The following is a 10,701-nucleotide window of genomic DNA, read 5'->3' as shown; positions in this document are numbered from 1 at the left end:
GTGCATGACAAATCTTCTAGAATAAGCTATTAAATAGTAAAAAATATAACAATAAAAAAATAAGAACTTCCTTGCTTTAACACTGACCTGCCCACGGAAAGGCCACGAGGCTTAATCTGGCACCTTCACATGCTGCCAATTAATGCAATGTACACTGTACCTGACTTGAAAACTGGATCTAAAGGCAGTGCATTTGTTGAAGTTAGAATTAAACCAAAGAATTTAACCACTCTGGTCCACTCTGCAACTGTCCTGAAGCTTTTGATTATACCACTCTATTGTCCTCGGTCAGAAGATCAAGTCTGATAATAAAAGCAGGGTTTAGAGTCCATTTAGATTTGTGGATGTGACATTTATCAGGATGATCATCAACTGAATTATGAAGGTAATATTTACTCCACCCCACAAGCCAAAAATATAACATTAAGTGCACATTACCTATTGTCTTCTTTTAATGTCATCCTTTCAGTGAACTCATCATCTGTGATGTAGTCGAACAGGTAGGTTTCTCTGGCATTTTACAAGGTGACAAAATAAGAGCAAAAGATTAAGTGGAAATCACTCCATCGCAATCCATAACAAGATGTGCTGCCTTGACAAACTCAGTGCATTAGGAGGAAAGCATGAGAAGAGTATACAAATTAGATGCTCTGACAGGACTATCAATAAAAAGCCAACAATATCTACAAAACATTTAAAATTCCAAATAAATCTGCCAAGAGTTGGCTGTTTTTTGTTTTTTTTTAAAAGTGGGGCTCACACATTTTGTCAGTTGTGTTTACATTAGCTGATTAATTTTGTCTGTAGGCTAGTAAATATAGGAACTATACTTTACTGCTTAGTTTCAGATTCCACCCCAAGCTCCCAATGCGTATTTATTATCCAAAAGCTATAAATGCATTGTGGTCATGTAGGAATTTCGTATTTCCGCTTTTGTAATGTAACTTGAATGTAGCACCATAGGGTTATCATATTATCAGTGATGTTGTGACAGGCAATACGTCGGCATAAGCCTTCTTCTCCACTCTTTAACGCAGTGGAGTAAGCGAGAAAACTAGATTTTAATCCGTGATTTAAATAAGCATTAACCAGTCTATGGTATTATCGCTTCAAACTCAGCCAATCAGAGGAAAGCAACTGCTAGTTTTCATAGAGTTGGGCAAACTGGTTAATTCAAATAAGAGAAATATTTAGTCATTTTAATGTATGTTTAAACAACCTGAAGGCAAAGTACTCTCTGCACATCATAAATTCACTTTTTATTTGAGCCAGGTGTCCTGTTAAATTCCTGAATTTAATTTAATGGCCCTGTAAGATTATTCCATTCTACACTCTTTCAAAGTTGACACCGGGTGTGCGTTAAAAACAATGTAAGTCAGAATTTGTGAACTATCAAGTATGGATGATGTCGTTGGATTAGGGATCCATGCAGCCGCCGCCGGTGGAGAGCACACGTCACAAAGAACTTGCGGGGTGAAACTGTTACGTAATCCTATTACGAACGTCGGTTGTGCTGTGGATGAAAGAACATGACTGACACCTGCTGGCCATCAGTGTGTTTGACAGGTTGCAGAAATGGTCCCGTCCATGACTGCAAACAGCTTTATGAATCCTTTCCTGAATCCAATGCTCCATCACTGAGCTCTATTATATGGTCGCAGTAACCAGTTAGGGGCCTCCAGTGACACCCCTGCTGCCCATGTTTGTATAGTCTTCTCTGATCTCCATCCAAGTACAGTAGCACAGTTTACATCATACATATGTCAGCTTCACCTGTACTCCTATGCTGTACTGATAAGTCCCAAAGGATTTGTACGTTGCTGCGTGATAAAGCACAGATTGGTAACAATACTATTTAGAAATAAAACAGCTCTTAAAGCTAGATTGTAGCACACATTTCCTATCTAGAATATGCTGCCACACCACTAGCCATTAATCAAGGACTTACCTTTGACACTGTACTTGCAAAATTTAACAAAAGCAACTGACTTATGCTAAACATGGAACATTTGGGGCTCCATAACAGGTGCACACCTTTCCAAATTGTCAGTCAAGACTTACATTTCCATTTATTTAATCTGAATACAAGTGGGCCACAACACAACCAACTTCTGTAGATATTTTAAAAATGGGACTTCCTCCAAATCACAGAATCACACTGACCATGCAGGTAGATTAATGTAAAAATAAGATTTGGCCCCTGTACAATGGAAATGGTTAGAATGTAGCAGTGTTAGGATTGGACAAGTTATATCCATGTCTACAAGACAAATCCCATCACTTTAACATCCAACTGTATTGGGGCCAGTTGTAGGCAATGCTGGAATGATTTCTGAAGGGTAACAAGCATTTTTCACAGACATTTTGACATATCACAGTAGGAAAAGCACCACTGTAAACATTAGTCATGACAAATTCTTCCTACTATGAAAAGTCAAGGGTCTTCCATGAAAAAGGCATATTATGTATATGTTCAACTACAAGTGTTCCTCTGACTATGGGGACTCTGTTGTCCATAGAAATAAAAGAAAAAACCAAACATATTATATTGAGAATGTTTTTATTCAAAGTTTACTCCCCTTAGTGCTTCCAGTACACCGTACAACAGCATTATGTGAGCTGGGTAAGTGCAGTGGAGGGTGCTCGACGATGAAGAGTAGCATGTTGCCATGCCAACAACAACACTAGGGTGGGTGTGTCTTAAACAGTGAAATTAGAACCACAACTTTTCCACCAGTTTTTTTTTTAGTTTTAAAACAACAAAAAAATTCAAAAATAAAAAATCTGAAAAGGGATTTTACAGTAAGGGGGCAAAACTCCAACTTCCTGTCCACGGTTGAGGGGTGGTGGGGTAGGGTGGGGTGGGGGCTTCAGGGAACAAACAGGTTAGAGATCATCTTCTTCATCTGGGAGTGCCGTTTGTGATGCAACCTGTGGGAGTGGGAGTGTAGGTAAGTTTTATTTTTTCATACTAGGCTCAGGTAAAGCAGCTGCTAGGTTGGACAGCATTGCATATAGTCAACTATACAGACATTGGACCCGTGTGGTCATACTCACATTAAGCTCTTCCTCGTACTTTGCCGCAAGGGACGGGTCCATTTGGACCTCTGGGGGAGCAAGGGCAGGCATTGCCACAAACTCCAGGTTGGGATCGCCGATCAACTTCCTTGCTAACCACAGGAAAGGCTTCTCGAAGTTGTAGTTACTCTTGGCAGAAATGTCATAGTACTGGGGACAGAGCAGTACATGGCATTTAGAAATGACTGTTCAGACCAAAAAAAAAGACAGACAAAAACCATGCCTTCTATAGTTCACAAACTAGACTGATGTGCGCACAAGGATGAAAACAGGGGCGATTTTGTGAGCAGTTGTTACCTGCAGGTTCTTCTTGCGGTGAAACACAATGCTCTTGGCTTTGACTTTCCGATCTTTGATGTCAACCTTGTTGCCGCAAAGCACGATGGGAATGTTCTCACAGACACGGACCAGATCACGATGCCAGTTGGGTACGTTCTTATAGGTGACTCGAGAGGTGACGTCAAACATGATGATAGCACACTGAGCTGTGGAGGTAGCATGTACGTTTTATCCCACTGCTCAATCCAGGAGGGTTAAAATTAAAATAATTGTGACTGGACAGACTGTGTAAGGTTTAATAATCAAAACAGCACATTGAGGATTTTGAAAAGCACCTTGAATGTAGTAGCCATCTCTCAGGCCTCCAAACTTCTCCTGACCAGCTGTGTCCCACACATTGTACCTGATCGGTCCTCTGTTGGTGTGGAACACCAGTGGGTGCACCTCTACTCCCAGGGTGGCTAGAATTGCAAACAAAGTACAGAATGTATGAGAGCATGGTGGGAAATATGATGATATGAAAGGGTCAAGGTAGGTGGGAGTTAAATGGGAGGACTCACATATTAAAATAAATGATTCAGGACAGAAGCAATGACAGGAGGCTTAATTACTTAATAAACACATATAATCAAATCACAATCTGCAGAAATGTCACATTATCATGTCAATAGCCGTTTAACAACTTGATATGGGGCCATATGATGTTTTGTCTTTTGTATTGTGATCAATATACATTCTTAGCAGGAAATTATTACCATTCAAATGTCAGTGTTCTCTGGTAGACAAGATAATTCTAACTGTCTGAATTACCCCAAAAGTAGTTTGGAATTATTGTATCACAATGTCTTGTTACTTACAGGCTGACATCTATACCACTACTGATGTATCAGAGCACAAGGGGTTTAATAGAGGCCCACAGCTCATGTGGCGGCCCAGCTAGCAGTTTAACCTGGTTCTGCTAATTGACGCACAATAACTTCATGCAAATTACATCAGATGAGCATCATAATTCACATTTGAAGTCCATGTGGCGTTTTAACACTGTACATTATGTGTACTATTCTGATGTATCACTCATTTAATGACTCACCAACATATTTCTTCTCAAACTCTCCTGTAATGTGCCTTTTGACAAAAGTCGTTTTTCCGGTGCCTCCATCTCCTACCAAGACAAGCTGTAAGACAGAGAGTCGTTAGTTCATACTGGCTGGGACTGGTTCAACAAACTGGACGCTAGCACAGCTAACGTTAGCCTAACTACCACAAGTACCATTCTCTTACGTTACACACACAAGACAGATTAATGGCATATTAGTGACATATAGAAAACACTAACCTTGAACACCACCACCGGTACACACTGTGCCATTGAGTCCGCCGTGGTTGCGAGTTATCTAAGTTGAACAAAACAAGACGTGTGGTTAGCACGTTCTCCGTCATCCCCCTGTCTGCTAAGTTGGGAAGTCATCAGAAACGTTAAGCTAGCGCTCTTAGCAATTGCCTGATTTGTAACGGTTTGTTACGCACAAATCAAAGAGGGTTGAATGAGGATGTTACAATCAGTTATTCTGACCCGTACTGTTGCAGATATGTGAACGTCTGAATAAGCTCGAATCGCATATTACAGCGAAATATGTGTTTTGTTGCAGACTGAATTTGAACGAAAACACGATGAGCTCGCCCATGAACGTATTTCAACGTAAGTGGCTGCTAGCTAGCTTGCTAGCTAGCTAAAAAGCTACCAGCGTTGGAGTGCGCCATACGCCGCGCGACCGCACTTTTTCTTGTTCGACTGGAACAATCGGTCTGCGAGACCATCTAACGTGTTCCATGTTACAGCTGATAGTCAACTTCAACAAACACGAAACTTAACACATTAAGATGACTTTACGCCTTCGCGATTGGTTTTGTACACAGAACACTTGAAGAGAATTTAAACCCGGTCTCTAGAACAAAGCAGTAAAATGAGGGAGAGCTGTGCTTGCTAACCCATTAGCCAGCGCGGCATGGAAGCCATTCTTTTCACCGAGCTAACAGCTAAGTTAGCTTAGAGTTAGCGCAAGAAAATCAATGGCCTAATCTAGTTGCTCAACCCTCACATGGTTAGACCTGGACCACTACATGAACCCAGTGTATACCTTCAAGTTTTCTGTTGTTTTAACTGACTTTCGAGGTAAACACAAACTTGAACTACATGATGGACCATGATGCGAGAAGAATATAGACTTACCGGTGTCGCCACTAAGAGAGAAAAGAGGTAAATGGCTGCGTTCGCGGGAGATTCAGTGCGGACTATGAGTCAGTTTCCGCCCTTATCACGTGACCACCACAGCGGTAAAAACGAGAGGCCGCGCACCGCAGTGTGCAATTAGGGGCGGTTCTCAGTGTCAACGCATTTGGATTTTCATGCAAGCACCCATGATTCAGCATCTCTGTTAATCAGACGCCACTTCAATCTAGAGAATGCACATACATCTAGCGATCCACCAGTAAAGCTAATGATATATTGTTTTATAACATACGTTTTTTATATGTATGATAAACTAAAAGCAAATGCAATGCTAATTCTTGTCATATTAAAAAAAGTTGACTCAGAGGGCTGCAACTCATCTTTATTGTTGATTAATCTGCACATCATTTTCTTGATAAATTAATAAATTGTTTGGTCTCGATATCAGAAAATAGTCCCAGAGCACAATATCCAAAACTTTGCTTTATCTGACCATCAGACCATAGATATTTGGTTTATTATAAGACAGAGAAAAGTTGATAAAACTGCTGTTTTTGCTGGACCAACAGTGATCTGAAGATATTTACCATGATGTAAAACAGAAAAAGGCTTAGGTTTGGTTTAGAACGTGATTTATTTTAGTATCTGAAATAGCTTCATCAACATTACATAAATATACTCTTTCAGACTGTGACATCAGATAAAACATGTTTTTACAGTGAAATAGAAAATAGTCTCTAACAGATTGTGCATAATATACATGGGCTACAGACTATACAGTCAACATCCTACAAGTGCAATATCATCCATTAACACAAGACATGGGATTTGTGCGTTTTTATATTGTTTCTCAGTTCTGACAACAGAATCTGAGGCTGCAAGGCTTCAAAGCTCATATGTAACTCACTGGACTAGCTGTGAAACTACAAATACTTTCTTTGCATTGGAGGATATATCATTTTCAAAGAACACATCTTTGAGGGCAGTGTATAGGTACAACAGTGAGTCTATCTGTACAGATAGTCTGCCTGTATGTTGGCTGCTATCTCAGCCTCCCATCGGTCTCCATTGTTGAGCAGCTTCTCTTTGTTGTACAGCAGCTCCTCATGGGTCTCTGTGGAGAACTCAAAGTTTGGTCCCTGAGGGAGGGATTGAAGAAAAATAGAAATTAAACGTCTGTGTTTCGAAATCCACATTGATGATATAAAGTTTTGTGTTTGACATTTAAGTTTTCATGACAGGTTGAGTGCATAATGCCCCATTTGAAAACATTAAAGAAATAATATTACCCTTTGTGGAAGGTAGGAATTGTACAGGTAAGCAATCTGCATGATCAAACCATTGTATTTTGACTTTTTCTTTAATCTGCACACATGCCGTGTCTTTTGTTCTTGTGCCAAACTCTAAATACACAGTACATGATTTGAGGTTCCTCAAAGAAAAGAGGACTGTGGTAGTTTACTTGAACAAATAATCCAAAATAAAGGTACAATGATTTAACATTACAAGTTCTTCTCCGAGTTAAGGCTTCAGTATGCTTCAAACAAACTAGGTTGTGTTTTATGATAACATTTGATGGTCTGTTTTGGGAATTTACAAGTTTCTGCTGTTGGAAAGGAGGTTTCAGATGCTGTTGAAGGATCCTACAAGCAGTGGTGTAGAGCAGGGTTTACACAGGCAAAAGACATATGTCTACCTTTTAGTTGGCATTGCGTATACCAGCCTCTAAATCCCCTCTGATGCACACCATTCCTCAGTGTGCTGCAAGTCAATTTTTCCTAGATTGGCACGACCCACCCTACTTTGCTTCTGGTTGGTTGGGCTTAGGCATGAGGAAGTTAGGTTTAGGCATGAGTGATGATTGGTTAGGGTTAGGGGGAACGTATCAGGGTAAGCCAGTCAGATGCACAGAAGGGCGGGTCATGCCTTCCCCATTGAAAGAAAAAAAAAAAACTGCCTGTGGCGCCTGTACATGCACAGTGCCATTATTCAATATGTTATTTCTTGCTTTGGCACGGCTGTAATGAGATGGCTCCATAATAGCTTGAGAAAGGTTGGGTATAACTCACTGTGTTTGCAGCTCCTATGAGATTAAATTGACTGTGCATTAATATCTGGTTGAACAGATTATGAGTGAATTTTCATTCTGGGGAGAACAATTTCTTGAAATGCTCTGAGCTTAAAAGTACACTCAGTAATCTTCACTTACTTGAAATTGGTTTATTAACATGTATTGAGAATTGGCAAATTCAATTTGTCATGCATAAGGCCTTTTAGGACTAGTAAAATCTCCAAACTTCCCCTTGACAAAAACTGGTAATTTGATAATGACACACTCTGGTTTACACTATCTGTTTACAAATCAGCTTTTCCAAGAGACATTAAGTGACAATGTACAAATACGAGTGGCCCATTTTTAGATGAACTAAATATACAAGAGTGGTCTTAGATGTCACTGTTCAAAAGACAAGGCATTTATCATTTGCTGGATGGATTTCCTATGCCAGCAGCCACCTTGGTACAGCTATACAGAATCTCCTATTCAGTGTTCAGGATAAACTTATTCTTACCTCAACAATGGCATCCACGGGACAGGCTTCTTGGCAGAAGCCGCAGTAGATACATTTGGTCATATCAATGTCATAGCGTGTCGTTCTCCTGCTGCCATCAGCGCGAGTCTCGGCTTCAATGGTAATTGCCTGGTTTCAACATAAAGACAAGAAGGAAGAAGACAAAACTTAAGTCAGACAGACAGGAAACTTCATGGTAAACAAGGTCGCTGTGCAACATACATACACTTCACAGCAAATTTTCTTCATCTTTATAGCAGGGACCTAATGTGTGTTTGTGTTCACCTGAGCAGGGCAGATGGCCTCACACAGCTTACAGGCAATGCAGCGCTCCTCTCCATTAGGGTAGCGGCGGAGGGCGTGCTCTCCACGGAAGCGGGGTGACAGAGGACCCTTCTCGAATGGGTAGTTGATGGTGGCAGGTTCACGGAACAGGTAACTCATGGTCATCGCCAAACCTGAATGAACGAAGGAAGAAGGAATCAAATAGAGTTCTGAGTCACTTAAAAGATGGTAATGGGGTTTTCCTATACTTTTCATATTGTAAGGAAATTCCATAAAAAGGATAAAAAGCCACAAGTCCAGATTCTTATCATACGTTCTGACTTCCAGACACAGTCTGTGACAGACTCAAGCTCATTCATCAGAACTGAAAACAGGTCATAAATATATAGTTTAATATTTTCTCAAAGAGAGAATGATTTCCTAAAACAGCTGGGCACTGTAGCTAATAGAAATCACTCAAATTGAAGCAAATTGTGAATTTTAGTCAAAACAGAAAACAGAACTATCAGAATATCACAAGGCCTTTAACCCAATGAATGTCTGTCTGTAGAGAATTTGTAGTATGTGTGACCTCTGAAGAGCTCGGTCCAAAGAAGGGTTGTGGCAGCCCGGTCAGTGATGGACCTCATGTCCGTCGGCAGCTCCTGAGCATTTACATACTCTACAAAGAGAATAGGAGGAGAGAGGTGATTTCAAATGTGTGGCCCCCTCCACTGACAATGCCATATAAGAACAGGTCTTGGGTTGTAGCAGCACTTACTATAGCCCTCTCTCTGCACACTGAGGCTGAAGGGGCGCATAACACCAGGACCATACCCAAATGTGCCTGGAGATGTATATATAAATTTAATGTGACAATTCCTTATGTTGTGCATATAGATGCTATTTTAATGACTTCTGCTACAGTGGTACCTGACTTGGAGTAGCAGTGGAGAAGACGCAGACTCAGTGCAGCATTCATCTGTGCAAAGAGAGTGGAAAGCACACTAAAACCATTGATAATCATGACAGGAACCAAAATGTACACAGTTACTTAGATGGAGGAAGCGTCATGTGTTGCAACGGAGGAAAAAAGCTCCTCAGTGACAACAAAAGAGCACTGAGTGAAGGACGGAGGATGCCAACTGGTCTCAAGCGTCTTTCCTGTATTAATCTCGCGCCCCAAATCCCTGCTATTACGTCAGCCGTCCGCCGCATTCACCGCATGCCGGCAGAATGGGAAGAACGACAAAATATTTGCTTAATACGATGAAACGAGCATATAAAACTCATATCAAATTGCTGACCAGACCGCAAAAATGGTAATAATATATGCATATTAACTGTATATTACCGACGACAGCGTAAATCGAAAACATAACCTTACTTTGCCAAACTCTTGTCTGTACGATGAAACGTGAACGCCTCATTACAAATTAAATAAGCGTTACGATAGCAAAATTTGGCTCCGGTTACATGACCAGGATATCCTTAAAAACGTCTGTTTGCTTCAGTTTATTCGGACAATTACATGCTCGTAATGCCAAATTCAAATTGTCCTGACTTGATAAGTGACTACGTCGTTTACCAATTCTATTGTCACAACACCGATCGTTACAGGCTAATTTATCTGAATACGAGCAACAGCTCATGAACTCAACATGGTCCCTATTCCCGAATCCTAAAATACTTGTGCACAATAATTTACTCGGCTAAATAATAACCTTCTACTAGACTTACCTCTGTCACAAGTTTTGGATGAGTAACAACACGTTGTCTGTCCCTGCACTGCGCAAATGTATTTACGTTGCATTCAGGTACTCCTCGTTAATTGCCATCTTCCGTCTTTATCGCCTTCAGGCAAGTACAAGTTTAGTATTTCCTACAGCAAGCAAAAGCAGCATACGCGTTGTCCGGATAAGGGGAACCAATTTTCGTTAGACAAGCACATTATACATTTCTCACTCACTCTGATGTCATGTTTGTTGAATCATATTTGAGCTAGTAGGTATCACTTCCATGACAGTTAAAAAAGGATATATTCCAGAAATAATAAATATTACAGCCATAGAAATAGCCGAAGGGAAGTTGATTAAGGGTACATGGTGCATTTGCAATACTGAGAGGGGGAGAGAGCGTGCGCGCAAATGAGCGAGAGAGGAAGTTGGTCTTCCTCTATCATCACTGAGGGATCTCACACTTCACCCATTCAACAACCAAGTGATCAAACATGACGGAAATGTAAAAGGTAACTGCTTTTAAAAGCTTATTTAAAGAGAT

The 10,701-nt window shown here is 40.6% G+C and overlaps 2 protein-coding genes across 3 annotated transcripts; both read right to left on the bottom strand.

Moving 5' to 3' along the window:
• Window positions 1-2,543: 2,543 nt before the first annotated feature.
• ran (RAN, member RAS oncogene family) lies at window positions 2,544-5,665 on the bottom strand. Of its 2 annotated transcripts, none has more exons than XM_070963449.1 (7): window positions 5,588-5,665; window positions 4,694-4,751; window positions 4,448-4,532; window positions 3,693-3,818; window positions 3,376-3,563; window positions 3,058-3,228; window positions 2,544-2,931 (listed from the first exon to the last, which is right to left on the bottom strand). In XM_070963449.1, exons 2-7 carry the CDS (start codon window positions 4,724-4,726, stop codon window positions 2,887-2,889), a joined length of 648 nt encoding a protein of 215 aa, XP_070819550.1. In that variant the 5' UTR covers window positions 4,727-4,751; window positions 5,588-5,665; the 3' UTR covers window positions 2,544-2,886. The 2 variants fall into 2 exon arrangements, with proteins under 2 accessions (XP_070819550.1, XP_070819551.1); XM_070963450.1 differs by lacking the exon at window positions 5,588-5,665 and adding an exon at window positions 4,931-5,089.
• Window positions 5,666-6,202: 537 nt separating this feature from the next.
• ndufs8b (NADH:ubiquinone oxidoreductase core subunit S8b) lies at window positions 6,203-10,243 on the bottom strand. The gene is made up of 7 exons (XM_070962525.1): window positions 10,162-10,243; window positions 9,355-9,403; window positions 9,203-9,268; window positions 9,014-9,103; window positions 8,443-8,615; window positions 8,158-8,286; window positions 6,203-6,726 (listed from the first exon to the last, which is right to left on the bottom strand). Exons 2-7 carry the CDS (start codon window positions 9,401-9,403, stop codon window positions 6,595-6,597), a joined length of 639 nt encoding a protein of 212 aa, XP_070818626.1. The 5' UTR covers window positions 10,162-10,243; the 3' UTR covers window positions 6,203-6,594.
• Window positions 10,244-10,701: the final 458 nt, after the last annotated feature.

The sequence above is a fragment of the Chaetodon trifascialis genome, chromosome 5 (assembly GCF_039877785.1).
Source record: "Chaetodon trifascialis isolate fChaTrf1 chromosome 5, fChaTrf1.hap1, whole genome shotgun sequence".
In the NCBI taxonomy this organism is placed as follows: domain Eukaryota; kingdom Metazoa; phylum Chordata; class Actinopteri; order Chaetodontiformes; family Chaetodontidae; genus Chaetodon; species Chaetodon trifascialis.
This window is presented reverse-complemented; position numbering and strand designations above follow the sequence as displayed.

Bases quoted from the DNA above. Each gene is read 5' to 3' on its own strand.
- ran (XM_070963449.1), bottom strand. From the start codon at position 4,726: ATGGCACAGTGTGTACCGGTGGTGGTGTTCAAG. The intron at 3,229-3,375 runs GTAACAACTGCT...CTCTGTCCCCAG, and splicing joins ACCGCAAGAAGAACCTGCAG to TACTATGACATTTCTGCCAA. The intron at 2,932-3,057 runs GTGAGTATGACC...CCACTCCCACAG, and splicing joins AGTACGAGGAAGAGCTTAAT to GTTGCATCACAAACGGCACT.
- ndufs8b (XM_070962525.1), bottom strand. From the start codon at position 9,403: ATGAATGCTGCACTGAGTCTGCGTCTTCTCCACTGCTACTCCAAGTCA. The intron at 8,287-8,442 runs GTGAACACAAAC...TGTTGAAACCAG, and splicing joins AGGCCATCTGCCCTGCTCAG to GCAATTACCATTGAAGCCGA. The intron at 6,727-8,157 runs GTAAGAATAAGT...TCCCTCCCTCAG, and splicing joins CCGTGGATGCCATTGTTGAG to GGACCAAACTTTGAGTTCTC.